Source organism: Branchiostoma lanceolatum, chromosome 2 (genome assembly GCF_035083965.1).
Source record: "Branchiostoma lanceolatum isolate klBraLanc5 chromosome 2, klBraLanc5.hap2, whole genome shotgun sequence".
Lineage (NCBI taxonomy): Eukaryota > Metazoa > Chordata > Leptocardii > Amphioxiformes > Branchiostomatidae > Branchiostoma > Branchiostoma lanceolatum.
This window is the reverse complement of record NC_089723.1, coordinates 14,765,496-14,787,406: the sequence shown is the minus strand read 5'-3', so window position 1 is coordinate 14,787,406 and position 21,911 is coordinate 14,765,496. Positions and strand designations below refer to the sequence as shown.

Here is a 21,911-nt window from a genome sequence, read left to right as displayed (position 1 = left end):
TTTAAACCTGTTCCCCAAGGTATGAACTGAAAGAAAACTTTTACTAACCCTAACTACAGAGGGATAAACCTTGTGTCTCATTCAAAAGTTTGTCTTCCATTCCTTGCTGGGTATACTGGTTTTAACCTGTTCCCCAAGGTATGAACTGAAAGAAGACTTTTACTAACCCTAACTACAGAGGGATAAACCTTGTGTCTCATTCAAAAGTTTGTCTTCCATTCCTTGCTGGGTATACTGGTTTTAAACCTGTTCCCCAAGGTATGAACTGAAAGAAAACTTTTACTAACCCTAACTACAGAGGGATGAACCTTGTGTCTCATTCAAAAGTTTGTCTTCCATTCCTTGCTGGGTATACTGGTTTTAACCTGTTCCCCAAGGTATGAACTGAAAGAAAACTTTTACTAACCCTAACTACAGAGGGATAAACCTTGTGTCTCATTCAAAAGTTTGTCTTCCATTCCTTGCTGGGTATACTGGTTTTAACCTGTTCCCCAAGGTATGAACTGAAAGAAAACTTTTACTAACCCTAACTACAGAGGGATAAACCTTGTGTCTCATTCAAAAGTTTGTCTTCCATTCCTTGCTGGGTATACTGGTTTTAACCTGTTCCCCAAGGTATGAAGCGAACGAAAACTTCCACTAAGCCTTACTTCAGAGGGATAAACCTTGTGTCTCATTCAAAAGTTTGTCTTCCATTCCTTGCTGGGTATACTGGTTTTAAACCTGTTCCCCAAGGTATGAACTGAAAGAAAACTTTTACTAACCCTAACTACAGAGGGATAAACCTTGTGTCTCATTCAAAAGTTTGTCTTCCATTCCTTGCTGGGTATACTGGTTTTAACCTGTTCCCCAAGGTATGAACTGAAAGAAGACTTTTACTAACCCTAACTACAGAGGGATAAACCTTGTGTCTCATTCAAAAGTTTGTCTTCCATTCCTTGCTGGGTATACTGGTTTTAACCTGTTCCCCAAGGTACGAACTGAAAGAAGACTTTTACTAACCCTAACTACAGAGGGATAAACCTTGTGTCTCATTCAAAAGTTTGTCTTCCATTCCTTGCCGGGTATACTGGTTTTAAACCTGTTCCCCAAGGTATGAACTGAAAGAAGACTTTTACTAACCCTAACTACAGAGGGATAAACCTTGTGTCTCATTCAAAAGTTTGTCTTCCATTCCTTGCCGGGTATACTGGTTTTAAACCTGTTCCCCAAGGTATGAACTGAAAGAAGACTTTTACTAACCCTAACTACAGAGGGATAAACCTTGTGTCTCATACAAAAGTTTGTCTTCCATTCCTTGCTGGGTATACTGGTTTTAACCTGTTCCCCAAGGTATGAACTGAAAGAAAACTTTTACTAACCCTAACTACAGAGGGATAAACCTTGTGTCTCATTCAAAAGTTTGTCTTCCATTCCTTGCTGGGTATACTGGTTTTAACCTGTTCCCCAAGGTATGAACTGAAAGAAAACTTTTACTAACCCTAACTACAGAGGGATAAACCTTGTGTCTCATTCAAAAGTTTGTCTTCCATTCCTTGCTGGGTATACTGGTTTTAAACCTGTTCCCCAAGGTATGAACTGAAAGAAGACTTTTACTAACCCTAACTACAGAGGGATAAACCTTGTGTCTCATTCAAAAGTTTGTCTTCCATTCCTTGCTGGGTATACTGGTTTTAACCTGTTCCCCAAGGTATGAACTGAAAGAAAACTTTTACTAACCCTAACTACAGAGGGATAAACCTTGTGTCTCATTCAAAAGTTTGTCTTCCATTCCTTGCTGGGTATACTGGTTTTAAACCTGTTCCCCAAGGTATTAACTGAAAGAAAACTTTTACTAACCCTAACTACAGAGGGATAAACCTTGTGTCTCATTCAAAAGTTTGTCTTCCATTCCTTGCTGGGTATACTGGTTTTAACCTGTTCCCCAAGGTATGAACTGAAAGAAGACTTTTACTAACCCTAACTACAGAGGGATAAACCTTGTGTCTCATTCAAAAGTTTGTCTTCCATTCCTTGCTGGGTATACTGGTTTTAAACCTGTTCCCCAAGGTATGAACTGAAAGAAAACTTTTACTAACCCTAACTACAGAGGGATAAACCTTGTGTCTCATTCAAAAGTTTGTCTTCCATTCCTTGCTGGGTATACTGGTTTTAACCTGTTCCCCAAGGTATGAACTGAAAGAAGACTTTTACTAACCCTAACTACAGAGGGATAAACCTTGTGTCTCATTCAAAAGTTTGTCTTCCATTCCTTGCTGGGTATACTGGTTTTAACCTGTTCCCCAAGGTATGAACTGAAAGAAAACTTTTACTAACCCTAACTACAGAGGGATAAACCTTGTGTCTCATTCAAAAGTTTGTCTTCCATTCCTTGCTGGGTATACTGGTTTTAACATGTTCCCCAAGGTATGAACTGAAAGAAGACTTTTACTAACCCTAACTACAGAGGGATAAACCTTGTGTCTCATTCAAAAGTTTGTCTTCCATTCCTTGCTGGGTATACTGGTTTTAACCTGTTCCCCAAGGTATGAACTGAAAGAAGACTTTTACTAACCCTAACTACAGAGGGATAAACCTTGTGTCTCATTCAAAAGTTTGTCTTCCATTCCTTGCTGGGTATACTGGTTTTAACCTGTTCCCCAAGGTATGAACTGAAAGAAAACTTTTACTAACCCTAACTACAGAGGGATAAACCTTGTGTCTCATTCAAAAGTTTGTCTTCCATTCCTTGCTGGGTATACTGGTTTTAACCTGTTCCCCAAGGTACGAACTGAAAGAAGACTTTTACTAACCCTAACTACAGAGGGATAAACCTTGTGTCTCATTCAAAAGTTTGTCTTCCATTCCTTGCTGGGTATACTGGTTTTAACCTGTTCCCCAAGGTATGAACTGAAAGAAGACTTTTACTAACCCTAACTACAGAGGGATAAACCTTGTGTCTCATTCAAAAGTTTGTCTTCCATTCCTTGCTGGGTATACTGGTTTTAGCCTGTTCCCCAAGGTACGAACTGAAAGAAGACTTTTACTAACCCTAACTACAGAGGGATAAACCTTGTGTCTCATTCAAAAGTTTGTCTTCCATTCCTTGCTGGGTATACTGGTTTTAAACCTGTTCCCCAAGGTATGAACTGAAAGAAAACTTTTACTAACCCTAACTACAGAGGGATAAACCTTGTGTCTCATTCAAAAGTTTGTCTTCCATTCCTTGCTGGGTATACTGGTTTTAAACCTGTTCCCCAAGGTATGAACTGAAAGAAAACTTTTACTAACCCTAACTACAGAGGGATAAACCTTGTGTCTCATTCAAAAGTTTGTCTTCCATTCCTTGCCGGGTATACTGGTTTTAAACCTGTTCCCCAAGGTATGAACTGAAAGAAGACTTTTACTAACCCTAACTACAGAGGGATAAACCTTGTGTCTCATACAAAAGTTTGTCTTCCATTCCTTGCTGGGTATACTGGTTTTAACCTGTTCCCCAAGGTATGAACTGAAAGAAAACTTTTACTAACCCTAACTACAGAGGGATAAACCTTGTGTCTCATTCAAAAGTTTGTCTTCCATTCCTTGCTGGGTATACTGGTTTTAACCTGTTCCCCAAGGTATGAACTGAAAGAAAACTTTTACTAACCCTAACTACAGAGGGATAAACCTTGTGTCTCATTCAAAAGTTTGTCTTCCATTCCTTGCTGGGTATACTGGTTTTAAACCTGTTCCCCAAGGTATGAACTGAAAGAAGACTTTTACTAACCCTAACTACAGAGGGATAAACCTTGTGTCTCATTCAAAAGTTTGTCTTCCATTCCTTGCTGGGTATACTGGTTTTAACCTGTTCCCCAAGGTATGAACTGAAAGAAAACTTTTACTAACCCTAACTACAGAGGGATAAACCTTGTGTCTCATTCAAAAGTTTGTCTTCCATTCCTTGCTGGGTATACTGGTTTTAAACCTGTTCCCCAAGGTATGAACTGAAAGAAAACTTTTACTAACCCTAACTACAGAGGGATAAACCTTGTGTCTCATTCAAAAGTTTGTCTTCCATTCCTTGCTGGGTATACTGGTTTTAACCTGTTCCCCAAGGTATGAACTGAAAGAAGACTTTTACTAACCCTAACTACAGAGGGATAAACCTTGTGTCTCATTCAAAAGTTTGTCTTCCATTCCTTGCTGGGTATACTGGTTTTAAACCTGTTCCCCAAGGTATGAACTGAAAGAAAACTTTTACTAACCCTAACTACAGAGGGATAAACCTTGTGTCTCATTCAAAAGTTTGTCTTCCATTCCTTGCTGGGTATACTGGTTTTAACCTGTTCCCCAAGGTATGAACTGAAAGAAGACTTTTACTAACCCTAACTACAGAGGGATAAACCTTGTGTCTCATTCAAAAGTTTGTCTTCCATTCCTTGCTGGGTATACTGGTTTTAACCTGTTCCCCAAGGTATGAACTGAAAGAAAACTTTTACTAACCCTAACTACAGAGGGATAAACCTTGTGTCTCATTCAAAAGTTTGTCTTCCATTCCTTGCTGGGTATACTGGTTTTAACCTGTTCCCCAAGGTATGAACTGAAAGAAGACTTTTACTAACCCTAACTACAGAGGGATAAACCTTGTGTCTCATTCAAAAGTTTGTCTTCCATTCCTTGCTGGGTATACTGGTTTTAACCTGTTCCCCAAGGTATGAACTGAAAGAAGACTTTTACTAACCCTAACTACAGAGGGATAAACCTTGTGTCTCATTCAAAAGTTTGTCTTCCATTCCTTGCTGGGTATACTGGTTTTAACCTGTTCCCCAAGGTATGAACTGAAAGAAAACTTTTACTAACCCTAACTACAGAGGGATAAACCTTGTGTCTCATTCAAAAGTTTGTCTTCCATTCCTTGCTGGGTATACTGGTTTTAACCTGTTCCCCAAGGTACGAACTGAAAGAAGACTTTTACTAACCCTAACTACAGAGGGATAAACCTTGTGTCTCATTCAAAAGTTTGTCTTCCATTCCTTGCTGGGTATACTGGTTTTAAACCTGTTCCCCAAGGTATGAACTGAAAGAAGACTTTTACTAACCCTAACTACAGAGGGATAAACCTTGTGTCTCATTCAAAAGTTTGTCTTCCATTCCTTGCTGGGTATACTGGTTTTAGCCTGTTCCCCAAGGTACGAACTGAAAGAAGACTTTTACTAACCCTAACTACAGAGGGATAAACCTTGTGTCTCATTCAAAAGTTTGTCTTCCATTCCTTGCTGGGTATACTGGTTTTAAACCTGTTCCCCAAGGTATGAACTGAAAGAAAACTTTTACTAACCCTAACTACAGAGGGATAAACCTTGTGTCTCATTCAAAAGTTTGTCTTCCATTCCTTGCTGGGTATACTGGTTTTAAACCTGTTCCCCAAGGTATGAACTGAAAGAAAACTTTTACTAACCCTAACTACAGAGGGATAAACCTTGTGTCTCATTCAAAAGTTTGTCTTCCATTCCTTGCCGGGTATACTGGTTTTAAACCTGTTCCCCAAGGTATGAACTGAAAGAAGACTTTTACTAACCCTAACTACAGAGGGATAAACCTTGTGTCTCATACAAAAGTTTGTCTTCCATTCCTTGCTGGGTATACTGGTTTTAACCTGTTCCCCAAGGTATGAACTGAAAGAAAACTTTTACTAACCCTAACTACAGAGGGATAAACCTTGTGTCTCATTCAAAAGTTTGTCTTCCATTCCTTGCTGGGTATACTGGTTTTAACCTGTTCCCCAAGGTATGAACTGAAAGAAAACTTTTACTAACCCTAACTACAGAGGGATAAACCTTGTGTCTCATTCAAAAGTTTGTCTTCCATTCCTTGCTGGGTATACTGGTTTTAAACCTGTTCCCCAAGGTATGAACTGAAAGAAGACTTTTACTAACCCTAACTACAGAGGGATAAACCTTGTGTCTCATTCAAAAGTTTGTCTTCCATTCCTTGCTGGGTATACTGGTTTTAACCTGTTCCCCAAGGTATGAACTGAAAGAAAACTTTTACTAACCCTAACTACAGAGGGATAAACCTTGTGTCTCATTCAAAAGTTTGTCTTCCATTCCTTGCTGGGTATACTGGTTTTAAACCTGTTCCCCAAGGTATGAACTGAAAGAAAACTTTTACTAACCCTAACTACAGAGGGATAAACCTTGTGTCTCATTCAAAAGTTTGTCTTCCATTCCTTGCTGGGTATACTGGTTTTAACCTGTTCCCCAAGGTATGAACTGAAAGAAGACTTTTACTAACCCTAACTACAGAGGGATAAACCTTGTGTCTCATTCAAAAGTTTGTCTTCCATTCCTTGCTGGGTATACTGGTTTTAAACCTGTTCCCCAAGGTATGAACTGAAAGAAAACTTTTACTAACCCTAACTACAGAGGGATAAACCTTGTGTCTCATTCAAAAGTTTGTCTTCCATTCCTTGCTGGGTATACTGGTTTTAACCTGTTCCCCAAGGTATGAACTGAAAGAAGACTTTTACTAACCCTAACTACAGAGGGATAAACCTTGTGTCTCATTCAAAAGTTTGTCTTCCATTCCTTGCTGGGTATACTGGTTTTAACCTGTTCCCCAAGGTATGAACTGAAAGAAAACTTTTACTAACCCTAACTACAGAGGGATAAACCTTGTGTCTCATTCAAAAGTTTGTCTTCCATTCCTTGCTGGGTATACTGGTTTTAACCTGTTCCCCAAGGTATGAACTGAAAGAAGACTTTTACTAACCCTAACTACAGAGGGATAAACCTTGTGTCTCATTCAAAAGTTTGTCTTCCATTCCTTGCTGGGTATACTGGTTTTAACCTGTTCCCCAAGGTATGAACTGAAAGAAGACTTTTACTAACCCTAACTACAGAGGGATAAACCTTGTGTCTCATTCAAAAGTTTGTCTTCCATTCCTTGCTGGGTATACTGGTTTTAACCTGTTCCCCAAGGTATGAACTGAAAGAAGACTTTTACTAACCCTAACTACAGAGGGATAAACCTTGTGTCTCATTCAAAAGTTTGTCTTCCATTCCTTGCTGGGTATACTGGTTTTAACCTGTTCCCCAAGGTATGAACTGAAAGAAGACTTTTACTAACCCTAACTACAGAGGGATAAACCTTGTGTCTCATTCAAAAGTTTGTCTTCCATTCCTTGCTGGGTATACTGGTTTTAACCTGTTCCCCAAGGTACGAACTGAAAGAAGACTTTTACTAACCCTAACTACAGAGGGATAAACCTTGTGTCTCATTCAAAAGTTTGTCTTCCATTCCTTGCTGGGTATACTGGTTTTAAACCTGTTCCCCAAGGTATGAACTGAAAGAAAACTTTTACTAACCCTAACTACAGAGGGATAAACCTTGTGTCTCATTCAAAAGTTTGTCTTCCATTCCTTGCTGGGTATACTGGTTTTAACCTGTTCCCCAAGGTATGAACTGAAAGAAGACTTTTACTAACCCTAACTACAGAGGGATAAACCTTGTGTCTCATTCAAAAGTTTGTCTTCCATTCCTTGCTGGGTATACTGGTTTTAAACCTGTTCCCCAAGGTATGAACTGAAAGAAAACTTTTACTAACCCTAACTACAGAGGGATAAACCTTGTGTCTCATTCAAAAGTTTGTCTTCCATTCCTTGCTGGGTATACTGGTTTTAAACCTGTTCCCCAAGGTATGAACTGAAAGAAAACTTTTACTAACCCTAACTACAGAGGGATAAACCTTGTGTCTCATTCAAAAGTTTGTCTTCCATTCCTTGCTGGGTATACTGGTTTTAACCTGTTCCCCAAGGTATGAACTGAAAGAAGACTTTTACTAACCCTAACTACAGAGGGATAAACCTTGTGTCTCATTCAAAAGTTTGTCTTCCATTCCTTGCTGGGTATACTGGTTTTAAACCTGTTCCCCAAGGTATGAACTGAAAGAAAACTTTTACTAACCCTAACTACAGAGGGATAAACCTTGTGTCTCATTCAAAAGTTTGTCTTCCATTCCTTGCCGGGTATACTGGTTTTAAACCTGTTCCCCAAGGTATGAACTGAAAGAAGACTTTTACTAACCCTAACTACAGAGGGATAAACCTTGTGTCTCATTCAAAAGTTTGTCTTCCATTCCTTGCTGGGTATACTGGTTTTAACCTGTTCCCCAAGGTATGAACTGAAAGAAAACTTTTACTAACCCTAACTACAGAGGGATAAACCTTGTGTCTCATTCAAAAGTTTGTCTTCCATTCCTTGCTGGGTATACTGGTTTTAACCTGTTCCCCAAGGTATGAACTGAAAGAAAACTTTTACTAACCCTAACTACAGAGGGATAAACCTTGTGTCTCATTCAAAAGTTTGTCTTCCATTCCTTGCTGGGTATACTGGTTTTAACCTGTTCCCCAAGGTATGAAGCGAACGAAAACTTCCACTAAGCCTTACTTCAGACAGATAAACCTTGTCCCTTTCCTTTAAAATAGGTAACATAACAATCCATCCAACCTGTCCATTTCAGTTGGCAACTCAAGATCTTCTAGAACTACAATAATCTAGTCTATTAGCTTATATATGCGTTTATAATAGCCGTTATAAACCCCATGCTCGGTGTAGTATCTCTTCATGGGTAATGATTAAAATAGAGTTAGATATGGTCTATATATTTACAAATATCAGTAACGTCACTGTGTCTTAACTTTACGTATTTACTTGTTAGGTCCACATGTGAAGTGCAAAATGTCATGATTAAATAGAAAGTCTTACCGGCGAAGACATTGTTCCCTGGATTGTTCCCCTCTTGCTTGGGCTGTCCATAGGTATCGCTTTGAACCGTCGCTAGAAAAAAAAGAGGTTGACGTAAGCTAACGTCAGTACATTGTCCCCTTTTTCGACATGTGGGTGTTGATTTGCACTGATAATGCACTGCAGAAGGTAACTTTACATAGCAGGATGTTACGTTATGATTGATGCCTTTGTCTTTGAGTTTTAAGAGCCTGTTCAGATTTATTCTATTTATCACATCCTGCTGTGATGAACTACGGAACGAGGTCATTAACCTCGGCCAGCGAAAGATTGTTTGATAAAACACAGGCTACTAGATTAATCTCGAAGCAGATCTATAGTTATAGTCTCCATCTGGCAGAAGAAGTTCTAGAGAGTACGGTACCCAGATTAGCAAAAGCTAACTAGACTAGTCAGCATACTATAGTCCCTGTCACACTTGTGCGTGTGGCCGTTGCGTGTGAGTTGCGCGTTGACATTTTTCCGTGCGCCGCCGTGCGCACAATACGCATACCACACGCATCTCGGTCGATTTGTGTAAGTTTTATGTACGCGGCCATACGCACAATATGGCCCAGTAGGTATGATAGTTTGGGGTATTAACGAAATTACGCTAATACGCAATTTATTCGTTATGAATAGTTTTCAATTGTTTTGATGAGTGTGTGAGGTACTAGTACATCTAACATGTGAATAGCGAAATACGAGGCACACATTCGTGAAAACAATCGAAAAATTCCACAATTGTTGTGCGTACGGCTGCGTATTGTATTTTGTCTGTGCGCGGCTCACACGCGGCGTTTGTGCGCTCAAGTGTGACAGGGCCCTAAAGCCCCTGCCACACTTGTGCGTATATACACAAAAAATTATTATACAAGTCCGCATGAGTCGCGTATTAAAATATTTTTGTTTTAGGTTAAGTTTGCAGCCGAATAAGTAATTTCTCAGGTTCGATCACTAGGCTGCACAACGGTGGGTCAAAGTGGAAAACAACTTTCCGCAAAATTTACTTAAACCAAAAGAATGTTAATGCGCAACTCACGCGCACTTGAATATACGCACAAGTTAAGTGTGACAGGGCCCTAAGGCAACGTTACATGTGTTACCTTCCTATCTTAGAAGTATGCTATACTCTATCTCCACAGTAGCAAGCATGACCTTTAATAGTTAAACCAAGGAGGTTATAGGTTATAAGTTTTTAAACAACTTGTATACTGGCGATGTGTGAGATACATGAACGGTAAAACAATGTAGCATATACACAAGTAAATTGGAGTTACCTTGCACCACCAGGATTATGAAAAGCGAGGAAATGCTGAGTCCTCCCATAGTCCGACTCACTCACTCCCGGAAGTCGACTTCGGGCCAACGGCTCACAAATCCAACGAAATAACCACAAGGTGTAGATCTACTCGCCCCTTTTCGTGTGTTTCAAAGTTTTGATATATCAGGGAAACACTGAGTTGCGTCCGGTTTAGATGGTTTGTTTGGAAAAGCGTTCTGGCGCGCGCCAAAAAAGCAGACCTTATGCCTGTACGCTACTCGGGAGTACAAGTCTGTGCACAGGCTACGTGTGACCGTTCACCGCGACAGTTGATGAACAACTGACTTTGGAGACCTCCCATATAGATTATTTGATAAACAAGTCACGGACATGACGTCACAGCAACGGTGATTTCTGATTGGCTCACACTATTTTCTTGAAATCTGTAAGTGACTTTCGGAAGTGGGAGGGCGTGACGTAGGAACAGCCATTGTTATTCACTTGTCGCTGATTGGCTTCACTTATTTCACGAAATTCTGTCACTGACGTAGACACGACTATTGTTGTGAAATGATGTGAACGAACACCGTGTGAATAAAAGCGTTGACTGTCATTTTTGGGATGCAAATTGAGGGATCGCCTTATCTTCAGTGAAAGAGGAGAGAAACAGAAATACCTAACATCAATGGCAACGACAGCTACGACGATTTACATCGCGCTTAAGTGCCTTTCAGACCCGATTTCTGGACCGGTAACACTAACAGTCTTGAAGAAAAACGAAGGCATTCTGCTGGAACAAGGGCCCCGGAAAATCAATGCCCAGTGGCCAAAAGGATCGGTGCAGATATTAGAACTGTGTCAGGAGTTCTGTTGTCAGTTGGATTGTCGTGTGAAATATTGCAACTGTCCAAAGTTTGATAACCACACCTGGCTGGAAATGTCAATTTCAACTGCCCCTGAAATGGTTCAAAGCATATGTTCCGCATTAGATAAGGAGATGGAACTTAAGACGCACGCATATCAATGGAGACCAAACTTAAAAGATGATGAGAGTTCTAGACAGGTGAGAAGTAAAGATTTGCCCTGCAATATATTATGCCCTTTTTGCTGATCTAATATCGGAACGACTAGCGTTTGTAATGAAAGACTTGAAACTAACACATGTTTTAACTCCAATCTACAGGTGGATGACGCTGCTAACTCAATCGATGGCAGAGATACCTGTGAAGATTGCAATTTTCCAATTTTCAAGAGTCCCGGTGACTTGGATGAGATACATAGAAGTATCAAAGAGAACTTGTACAGGCAGTGCTTTACTTGCGGCGACACAAATGCCTTGTATTTGTGACTGTGTTTTTCTTAAAGTGAGAATTTATACTGTTATTTTGATCCAATTCATCCTGTTTTTTGTGTAAAAGTTACTGTACATTGGACTGTGTAGACACCGCTATAGAATGGTACTCTATACCCGGCAAACAATACGAAGTTGTGGCACATTTAGAACTTGGTGTCATATTCACAATAGTTTCCAGATGGTGGCAGATTAGATCCTACCGCCATAAAAGTTGGTGTTAATCTAACCCCCACCGTGCTAGCTTGTACAGTTCAGCTAGATTTCACACTATGGAAACGCCGGGTTGGCTGTTCTCACGATTCAGTCGTCTAGAGTACCTGCTTTCTTTTACAAAATGGTAGTAGCCGAGATTGTAGATTATACTGCTACCATTACTTTGAAACTATCTGATAAATGATATTCAAAACCATTAATATTTACAAAGTTCTACACAACTTGGAAGCCAAGAAGTTGACTTTTAAACTCTTGGACGAACAATCACAAGAATAATAAATACATAACCAACACCTTCCCGTTCGACGTATGACATATAAGGAACTTTGATAGTTTGGTGTTTCAAGAAGAACGTGTCAAGAAGTGTCAAAGTAAAAAGACAATCGTTGTTGTTGTTGTAGATTATATATTTTCTTGTCAGTTTTTTTCCCCGTTGGAAATGTAAATACTAGCCCTTTGCGCAGCATACACTGACATAGATATGCTTCCTAAATATATTGGTGTCTATTTTGTGTAAGTGTTTGATAAATCATGTGTTGATTATCATGTACATTTATTGATGTTTGGCCGTTGTTAATTGTCCTCCTCGGTACGAAGCTTTCTTGCTGTCAGGACTGTGTCGTCAATTTGATCGGGTGTATTAGCTTTTTTATTGCATCTGTGCAAATATAAAACTTCATTCTCAACATACTGAATGTCTTCACACTGTTGTCGCTTTCATTTATTTCCCTTTTTAGATATAACATGTTATTAGTAAATCACTCGTTCATCGCCTCTGTCTCGAGGTACAATTCGAGGTGTAGATGATGTGAAAGACATCCATTGAACTGTTCAAGAATTGAATAGCAACCCAGAAAATTGAACAGTGGACTGAGGAGTAAATCACGACCCGGGTCGACCAGTAAGTAACCGTCTGGCTACTTGCGGCACGGTAAAATACAGATATGCGGTTTGGAAATATTTAAGGGTGCTATTATTGAACTAGGGGGGTACCCCCTTCACCTAGGGGCCTCCCTAAACGCCATTAAATGCTTTCTTAGGATGCGCCACAACGTACCAGCTAACAGTTTACAAGCCGACGCCCTGTTATGTCAACTTCAATTAGAAGCCAATGGCAAAAAATGCTGGGCGTCCGGTGTCCGTAACATGCTAGAGGAATGCGGTTATGCCTTTCACGGTTTGGAGCCCACAAGTATCCTTAGGAACAAATTTCTCACATATCATTAACTCCATTAGTCAACGATTAAAAGCCATCTATACTCAAACATTCTCAGCCGAAATCCGAAACGATAACCGAGGGATAAATCTTACAGCAACAAACTTCGAACTTACCGTCTGTTTAAGTCATTGTATAAAGAAGAAGAGTACATGTATTTATCCGTTAGTTACATCAACACAGAGTGGCTACTACTAAACTCCGGGTTAGCTGTCACAGATTACATGTCGAAACAGGAAGGCACAACCGCAGGCCTCTACAACATAGACTTTGTCAACATTGTAATTTAAATCGAGTAGAAGATGAGCAACACTTCGTCCTAGACTGTAAATTATACGATAGCGAAAGGAGTGTACTTTTTAACCTTATTAAAGAAAAAATCCCATTTTGCGAACATCTTAATGCAACAGACAAATTGATATTTTTATTACGCCTGGATAATCCTTGTATTAGAAATATTGTCTGTTCATATATTTACACATGTACAAAGAAGCGGGAAGAAGTCGACTCTACTGGTCTAGCTTAGTTTAATAACACGTTTTATCTACACTATATGTTTACAGCTTGTATTGTTGTATTATGTCCTTGTATGTTCCATGTGTTAAGTTAGACGACCTGTACCTAGCCCCTCGGGGCATGAATGCACAATAAAGGTCATTCATTCATTCCATTCATTAAAATAACTTCGCACAGAAACGCGCGAATACGTTACACAGCACGCACTCTTATTATAGAAAAAGGCAGGCACAACTTACAAACTTATCTATGACAAATATAAGGGGCAAGGCTGTGTTAGCTGTAGATAAGTAAGTTTGTTGATTCGTTCATTCATTTCTAAAATACATGGCAGCATCCGACTGCTGAATTGTGTACTTTATGCGTACATGTATACTATTACATTTAACAAAAGCTAACTCAAATTTAAGCAACGAGTAATATTCAAAATCTAGATCAAAACAACTAGTGCTATACACGCAACTAGTACTGTACAAGATGAAATAAGAGATACTGTAACAAGAAAAAGACACTTTGACGTATCGTACGAGGCCATTGAAACCAAATACAGGAATTCGCATTGTACAAATGGTAGAAGAAACAAGGTTTATCATCAAAGTGAAAACTAAATAAATCAACATCGGGAGATGTTATCGGGTGTATGTATGATAGATGAGTGAAGTATGGAATGGGACTGTTTTAATAGCGGTTTGTTTATGGCAATGGAATACAAACTGTTGGTGGGCGCCTTTCGTAGATGGATTTCCGATCGGGTTGGGGATAACCAACTCCTGAAGGTAGGATTACTAAGTAAAGATTTGGCAAACCGAAGCTGAGGTTTTTCCTCCTGTTTTCCAAGGAGGGGAGACATAGATGTGTTAGGGCTTCGTTAAAACATATATATTGGGGGCATAAAATATAAACATAAAATTCTCTCCCACATCCAGCGTGCACCAGCAAAAATTCTCTTCCATATATACAGTGCAGAAATCTCTCCCACTTCCAGGCCATTCAAGAGAATTTGTCTCCCACATATACAATGAATGTACAGCGCAAAATTCTCTCCCACTTCCAGACTCTGAAACTGTGGTGACGGAATCTACAAGTTAGAGCGCGTTTTGTCCTAGAAGTGACAGAGAGAATTTCGTCTGAGAATGGGAGAACTTTTGTAATGTGAGAGATATGGATGGATACTACAATATTATACCAATACACTACGCAGTATAAAGTTTTATTATGTGAGACACAATCTGGTGCATTGTATGTGGAAGAGATATTTTGTCGCATGTCGGAGAAAACTCTGTCTGTAATTGTCAATCATTTTTTTGTCTTAAGGTGAGATAGAAGTTGAGCATTTATATATGGGCGATAAAACTCTGTGAGAGACCCCTTTTGAATACTATTATGGGAGAGAAAATGCTGTGTGCGTGTGAGACTTCATTTAAATCTTTTTTTGGGAAAGAAAATACTTTGTGCGTGTAAGACCTATTTTTAACACTTGTATGGGAGAGAAAATCCTCCCTGACGGTGTGTGAGACCCTTTTTCAACAGAAATGTGAGAGAATAATTGTTGTCTATTATATATAGTATATATGTGTAATATTGCAACACTTGGCCCCCGATAGGACGCCGCACGAAATATCTTTCCAACTTGAGGTTATGCCATTGTAGCGGACGCACTGTAAACGGTTGCTAAGAAAATTGCGGAGCCATGGCCGCAAAATTGAGGTGCGCACCCCGTATTGTATTGTTTTATTTATTAGAGTGGTATGATTAATTCTGTCAAAATCTTTGCTGAAATCCGTTAAGAGAATTGTTTTAAAACCTTTCGGTACCAAGGAGCCGGGGTCGCCGGACTCGGAGTTCACCAAAGCAGTTAACTAGTGGACGGTGGAAATTCCTTTCCTACAATCAAACTGGTTAGGATCTAGTACATTGGTCACGTCCTGGAGAACCGCAATTTCGTGACAAATGATTCAAATGCTTTGATGAGAACTGAGGTTAGAGAGATGGGTCGTAGATTATCAAGTAAGGCCGACGACTTTTTTTGCAGCTCCGACAGCTCAGGTAAACAAGTCCAACGAAATCGTCAAATAAAGCAGTAAGAAATACTTTCCGCTAATCAACAGTGTTCTTGGTAATGTTAGCGACACATATCGTTGACGATTGAAGACGGATGCAGTGTTTTAAGTCAGGAATCGTTGCTTTTTAGGATCCAAGTGCGGAGACGAAAAATGACAATGACAATGAACTTTATTGCATATTCATGCCCAGCATGGGCTAAATGCATTAGGTAACATAAAGTAAAAGAAATGGAACATTGTGATATATTCCATCTAAATCTACAGAGTCTCTTCTCTCTTCTTGAAACATTTGTACACAAATTCACATAGTTTTCCAATTATATCGTCGTTTTTAGATGACATGATACATGTGAATAGTGAAGGACTTACTCCGATTTCGACGGGGAAAGTTTCACTCAGACCTCCATTTGTTTTGAAACTGATTGGCTGTATAGGTTTTTTCATTACATCAAAGAATCTTCCAGATAGACCTGTTGATAAAAGTTTGTATAGCAGACCTCCGTGCCAAATGGAGTCAAAAGCCTTTGAGAGGTCTACAAAGCAAGCGAACAGCTGTTTTCTTGACTGAGTATATTTAGAGATCAAGGTTTTTAGTAAACATATGTTGTCTGAAGTTCTGTAGTTCTTCCGGAATCCTGTCTGGTTTGGTTTTAGAATGTCGTTTTCGTCGAGAAAGTTTGATAGTCTTTTGTTTAGTATCGAGGTAAATAGTTTTCCGAGACAGCTTGAAATGGAGATGCCTCGATAGTTGTTTGGGTCATCTTTTCTCCCTGCTTTAAATACTAGGACAATATAGCTTCTGGACCAATCAAGGGGAAAGGTTCCACTTGAGAGGACATTATTAAACAAGTTTAAAAGAGGACGAAGTATTAAAGAGGGTTTTACCTGCTTTTAGCATTTCATTTGTTATCATGTCCTCACCACTGGCTTTTTTGTTCTTGAGTCTTTGGATGGCAACATTGACTTCTGATTCTGTAATAAGATAGTCTAGAGGGCCCGAGTTGGGATTGGTTATGGTTTTGTAATACTTCAAGTTTGTTTAGAATGTCTTTTTCAAAGGTGGCATCAAAATCTTGTCTTTTTAATCTTGATTTTTCATGAAGGGTTTTAAAATGTTCCACCCATGAATCTACTGGTATGTCTTCTTGATTAGTTGAGTCGGTTTTCTTTAGTTCTTTAAGTAGGTTCCAAAAAGCTGTCGGGTTATTGTCTTGAAGTTTTTGGAGTTCCATCACTGAGACAATTACTTTCATGCTCTCTTTTGCGCTTTCGGATCAGTTTGTTGAATTCCCCTTTCTTTCTGAAGTAACTGCCTCTTACGATTGGATTTTTGGGATTGTTTACTAAAAGGTACCTCACATTTTGCAATTCTTTGCGAGCTTCGTAACAAGTCTTATCAAACCATTTTTTGTTTCTTTTGAATCCTTTTGTCTTTTTCTTACCTCTCATTTGGAGAGACATCTTTCCTGTCAATACTAGGATGTCTTGAAGCTCGCGTACATTCTCGTTTGTCTTTGCTGTTGACTTTGTGTCATTGTTATCTAGGGATACAATTTTTTCTAGTTTCTGGGAGATCGCTGAACTACTTAGCGCTTTTATAAATTTATCGCCAGAATCGGGACCCCAGACAAACCGACATGGCGGGAAGGGGCGTGTGTTTTGTTTAGTTTTCACGTTTTCTTGTGCCGGAGTGCGCTAATGCGCGAATATTTACAGAAACCATACAGTGGTCCGAAAATTCAGTAAGTGGATGGACTTTAAACAGATATAAGTTGTGAAACAGTGAGCTACTAGAGATGGCGTAGTCTACCGTGCTACAACGTTAGGCTGGTAGCACGTGAATCTTCCATTTAAGTCACCCAGGACTCTTCCGTTTGGAATGCGCAGGTCAGCCTGGGCGCATAAGTTTACAAGACATTTACCAAAAGAATTAGCCGGGTTTCTGTCGGTAAAATTTCTAGGAATATCTACGTTTGGGGCGAGCGGCACTGGCTCTAGTTCAAAATCTACGTGCTCTTTTCCAGTGAAGTCTACTGTTAAAGTCTCCCCCGAGAATTACATGGTCTTTGGACGTGAAGGCTGCTACATCTTGTTCTAAAATGTCGAAGATGGAATCCTCCGCCCTTTTGTGTATGGTGGAGTATATAGGGCTAATGTAGACACTACATATAAATACATCTTTGGAGAGCCCTAACAGGTCTTTCGATATGCGAACCCAGAGTAAGTCTTTACATTCAGAAGTTCCACGCTCTCTTTTGATGTATTTAGAGAGTTCATTTTTGTAGTAAAAAATTATTCCGCCTGAATTCGGCCTTCTTGCTTTCCGTTGTTTTTGTCTCAGAGACGAGAAATGTTGATAATTTGGAATGTTAACTTCTGAAGATTCGTTACTCCAGGTTTCAATAAGAGAGAAGAGATCTAGTTTTTCTTAATTACTTCTAAAGCTACATTCTTCAAGTTTCTTACCTAAGCCATGAATATTCCAGAACCCTATGTTCAATGACCTAGCTGGCATTGGTGCTCGTACTATTAATCCATGAGTATCGACTTTGTCCCTACTTTTACGATAAGTTAGTTTTACTTAATCATACATGTACTTGAATGTGCAATATCATTGCATAAACTTAGTACGCAGTTCCTACGTCTGTTTACTACAGATTTAACATATGGTCTTCTTAAATTGTCACAACATGTCGGTTCTTGTTTGATATAAAATGAAACGTTAAGGATATAGTGTGAGATGATAATACCCTCAGTAGTTGTAGTTCTGACGCCGGGTCGGGTGGTCGTCGAATCGCTTGGGTTGAGAACATGAACTAGGTCCGTCCAGAGCTGTCGGGAACCAGTCGTCATAGCCGTGGAACGGACGGTAACCGTGTTGTGGGACGCGCCACCTAGCGACCGAATGCAGTGATGGTGTATGCTAGTACCCTTCTGTCTACTAGTCTCTACCAGACTAACTACGCCAGGGTTTCACTTGCAGGCTCCGGGCGAAATGTAATCTTCACTGTGGACTGACTCCACTGGCTAATTATTCCATTTTCTGCCGAATTCTACGATTCATACGCCCGTAAGAGGGCCTGTCTACGGTGAAGGCAAATATAGTATGAGTTGGATTGTGAGATGGTAAAGACACCACCTGGCGATTCAAGAATAAAATGCATCAGTACCATTGTTTGGTTACCTACTCGCGCCTAGGTGCTAATAGCACAGGGGCCGCCCGGCACAGCAGGGAGTGCCGCACATACTGCGGGTTTCCATTTCCCGGTCCTGAATTGGCCCAGATCGTAATGAAAAGTGAGGGCGGTTTCGTAAAAAAAAAATTGTTACAACTTTGTTACGGTAACTACATATTTCTGTCGTCTGTGACTTGTCTGCGTCTTGAGTATAAAGCTGTCAGTGGAAAATTATGAAAACCTTTGTTTTGAAATTATGTTGTTCACACCAAAAAGGCAGCAATTCCTCTGACGCATTGCATTGATCTGAGGAAAGTGGAGGATAACGTAAACAAGGAGGAGTTGAAAGGAGTTTACAGAGATTCTTTTATAAAACTTTTGAAGGTTGTTTAACCAAAGACATGTCAAAATACAAGTGTTTGTAGGTGTATCCTACATGTAGAGTCAAGTTTGTATAGCTCATTGGTGTGAAATATTCATACAGGTATGACGAGTGGAGTTGATAAAATACGTAAAGTATACTCAAAGTCCCTCTATCCGCCCTTGGCACGGACACCTCCCGCCATTCTAACATCTGGTGTTCATTACGGCGTGTTCTGTTCCATGCCTAGTTTTACGGGGAGGGTCAGTATCTGATGCGGGGAGGGTCGGTACCTGATGAGGGGAAGGTCAGTACCTGATGCGGGGAGGGTCTGTACTTGATGCTGTTACATAGAGCAACAACGTTATGAATGGTTAAGGGAGGGTTCACTATTTGTCAGTCGTTGTTTGCCAGTTACAGTAGATACATAGCTATAGGTTAGAACGACAGCCATGTTGGAACTACAGATCATTGAAAGAGACAAATTATTTGTCGTATTTGTATCGATTGACAATGATAACAAGTCATTACACTATCGCTGCAGCTGGTAAAGGCTGACTCACAAAAATAAAGACTAACGTGGAACTTGTATACATAAACTACAATAAATGGAGTAAAAATGTAGTACTGTAGATGCATTTAAGTTTACGTGGCTTTTATTTAGCGCTAAGGCAAAAAATGGGGTGTTCACAGCGGTTTACGTTTACGGCAGCGCTATAGTCACATACTGCGACAATATTGGACAAAAATGTTCGCGGTGGTTTTAAGTTCGCGGTGAAATGGTTGCCGCGAAACCGTGAACATAAAACCACTGCAAACATATCTGCATTTACAGTATCATGGAAGCTCAATTTAGCAATGTACTAGTCCTATATTTATGTTTACCTTCACATATTGTTTTGGCTACGTTTCCTCTTCCTCTTCTTCCTCTTCTCCGCACAAATAAAAAACATGAATATCTCCAAAACTAGAGCTTGGAATATCTTGAAATCCAGCAAGCTGATAGGCCCGTACATACGACACTGCACCATGGTCGTTTTGTCCCATATAGATGCAAAAAAATGGTTTTATGCGGCAAAAACTGGTGAAAAAAACTAGCATTTTAAGCACTATATGGAACTTTAGAATCTTGATAGAATGCCAAACGAAGTTTAGAAGGCTGTTCGAAATAGGATCCGTGGCCGCGGGGTGAATGGAACACGCCGTCGAACTCGAGCTCGTAGAACACAACTTCCAAATGAGTTCCACGGCCGCGGGCGGGGCCGGGTCACCCGCGGCCATACTGTAAACCAGCGCCATCTAAGCTCGGCTTCACAACGACTCAACTTAAAACCACTCATGACACTTGGATGGCGGTATTAAATGCAAGTGTTAAGCGCATTCCCGACGATGACGTACCTCGATTATTATTGTAAAATACCGCGGCAACCTTTCCTCACCCAGAAGTAAAGTTCAGCACGCATCAAAACGCCAATAAAGCACGTAACGTTGGGTAACATAAATTCGCGGGGTACTTAAATTCGGGATTTTTCGAAAACGGGGTATTCAGGGATATGTGCTAGATGCAACATAAGTAATACCGCTAGAAACGCAAACCTGACAGACTTACGTATTCAGAACACTGTCTGAAAAGCTTCGATAAGCATGGATTATAAGGCGACGAGGTCAAAAACTCTCCGTCCCTTATTGGAACAGTCTGAGGGCTTCGTGGGAGAATTACACAACATGGTTGTCGGCTGGTTTATAAGAAAAATGTCACATCCGCTTCCTGCTAAACACAATTATTTACAAGACAACTTATTACAATCTCTTTTGCTAACCTGCAACTGGATTCTAAGTGTGATTAATCATCAAAACTCCTCTCTGTTGCTACAACCTACGGCACGTGTATTTTCCCGCCGCCATATTGTTAACCAGAATCCTGTTGTCAAGCAGACGACAAAGGTTTGTGAGGAACACTTTTTTGTCTAAATGCTGCGTGTGATAGTGGACTGAGGAAGATATTTTCCTCAAAGTTTGCTCCTAACACAACAAGGAACACATGGACATAGTAGTATTACCATTGCTACGGCATCCAGCTAACTTGCCATGAATAATGTAACGTTACACGTTGCCCGATGATGACGATGGGCCGACTTTGAGTGAAGTTCTACCGACTCAACACACGGCTTGTTCCCGAACTGGCCTGATGTGTGCGGTACGGCCGTTTTTTCGTGTATTTTTTTTTACTTGGACACGTCTATATCCATAGCACTCTCCTCAAGCCAAGGATGGAACGAATAGCTGCTGTATAAAATGTGATTAGCGGTAAGATATTCAAGACGAATCTTCTCTCCCGAATTAATGTGCCCCCCTGTCCGACAGCACTGTCATTCTGCGTGCGGCGGACGGTAGTTTTAAGTTGAAATATTATGGTGTCAGCACGACTAGAGACAAAATCTACCATATATATGATTAGTGCAAAGATAGTACATGATACTGACAGAATTATAGAAAAAAAGGATGGTTTATAGTTCTGCTAGATTGATTTCAGTCAACCATTATCGGAAAAATCCCGAATTTATGTTACCCAACGTTATATCATACTAAGGAGTTTACACACCAACTATCCGTAAATTGAGTGACTGACATCCCAGAAATTGTAACCAACTTTTTTGGAAAAAACTGCGTTTTATGTGGGTAATCGGTATGAAATTATCTAAAATAAAATTGAAATGTTTTTTTTTTTTGACACGCCGCCTTGGAACACCCGATTCGGGGCCATCCGCGGTCATAACCAGCGCCGTCATTTTTGTCTCTGGGTGCCATGTATATAAGAAAAAAAACCTACTTTTTCACAAACACAAACCATTTTTCTACACAATAAATCTATGCTGACATTTTGCTGTGGATGGGTGAATATGTAGCAAATCTAGCTACCGCCGGCGTCATTGTTGGCGATCTTGAGTGTTACAATACAGGGATTGTTGATAGACGGCAAAATGTTGAAAGTTTTTTGCAGCT

General features: G+C 40.0%; 1 protein-coding gene across 2 annotated transcripts in view; it reads left to right on the top strand.

The window, feature by feature from the left end:
• The window catches only part of LOC136427551 (uncharacterized), a 53,815-nt gene extending 41,549 nt beyond the window's left edge, over nucleotides 1-12,266 (top strand). For both annotated transcript variants that reach the window (XM_066416511.1, XM_066416510.1), the window contains exon 5: nucleotides 11,193-12,266. In XM_066416511.1, coding sequence (XP_066272608.1) covers nucleotides 11,193-11,200 — 8 coding nt within the window. In that variant the 3' untranslated portion in view covers nucleotides 11,201-12,266. The remainder of the gene's footprint in view (nucleotides 1-11,192) is intronic.
• The last annotated feature ends 9,645 nt before the right edge of the window (nucleotides 12,267-21,911 follow it).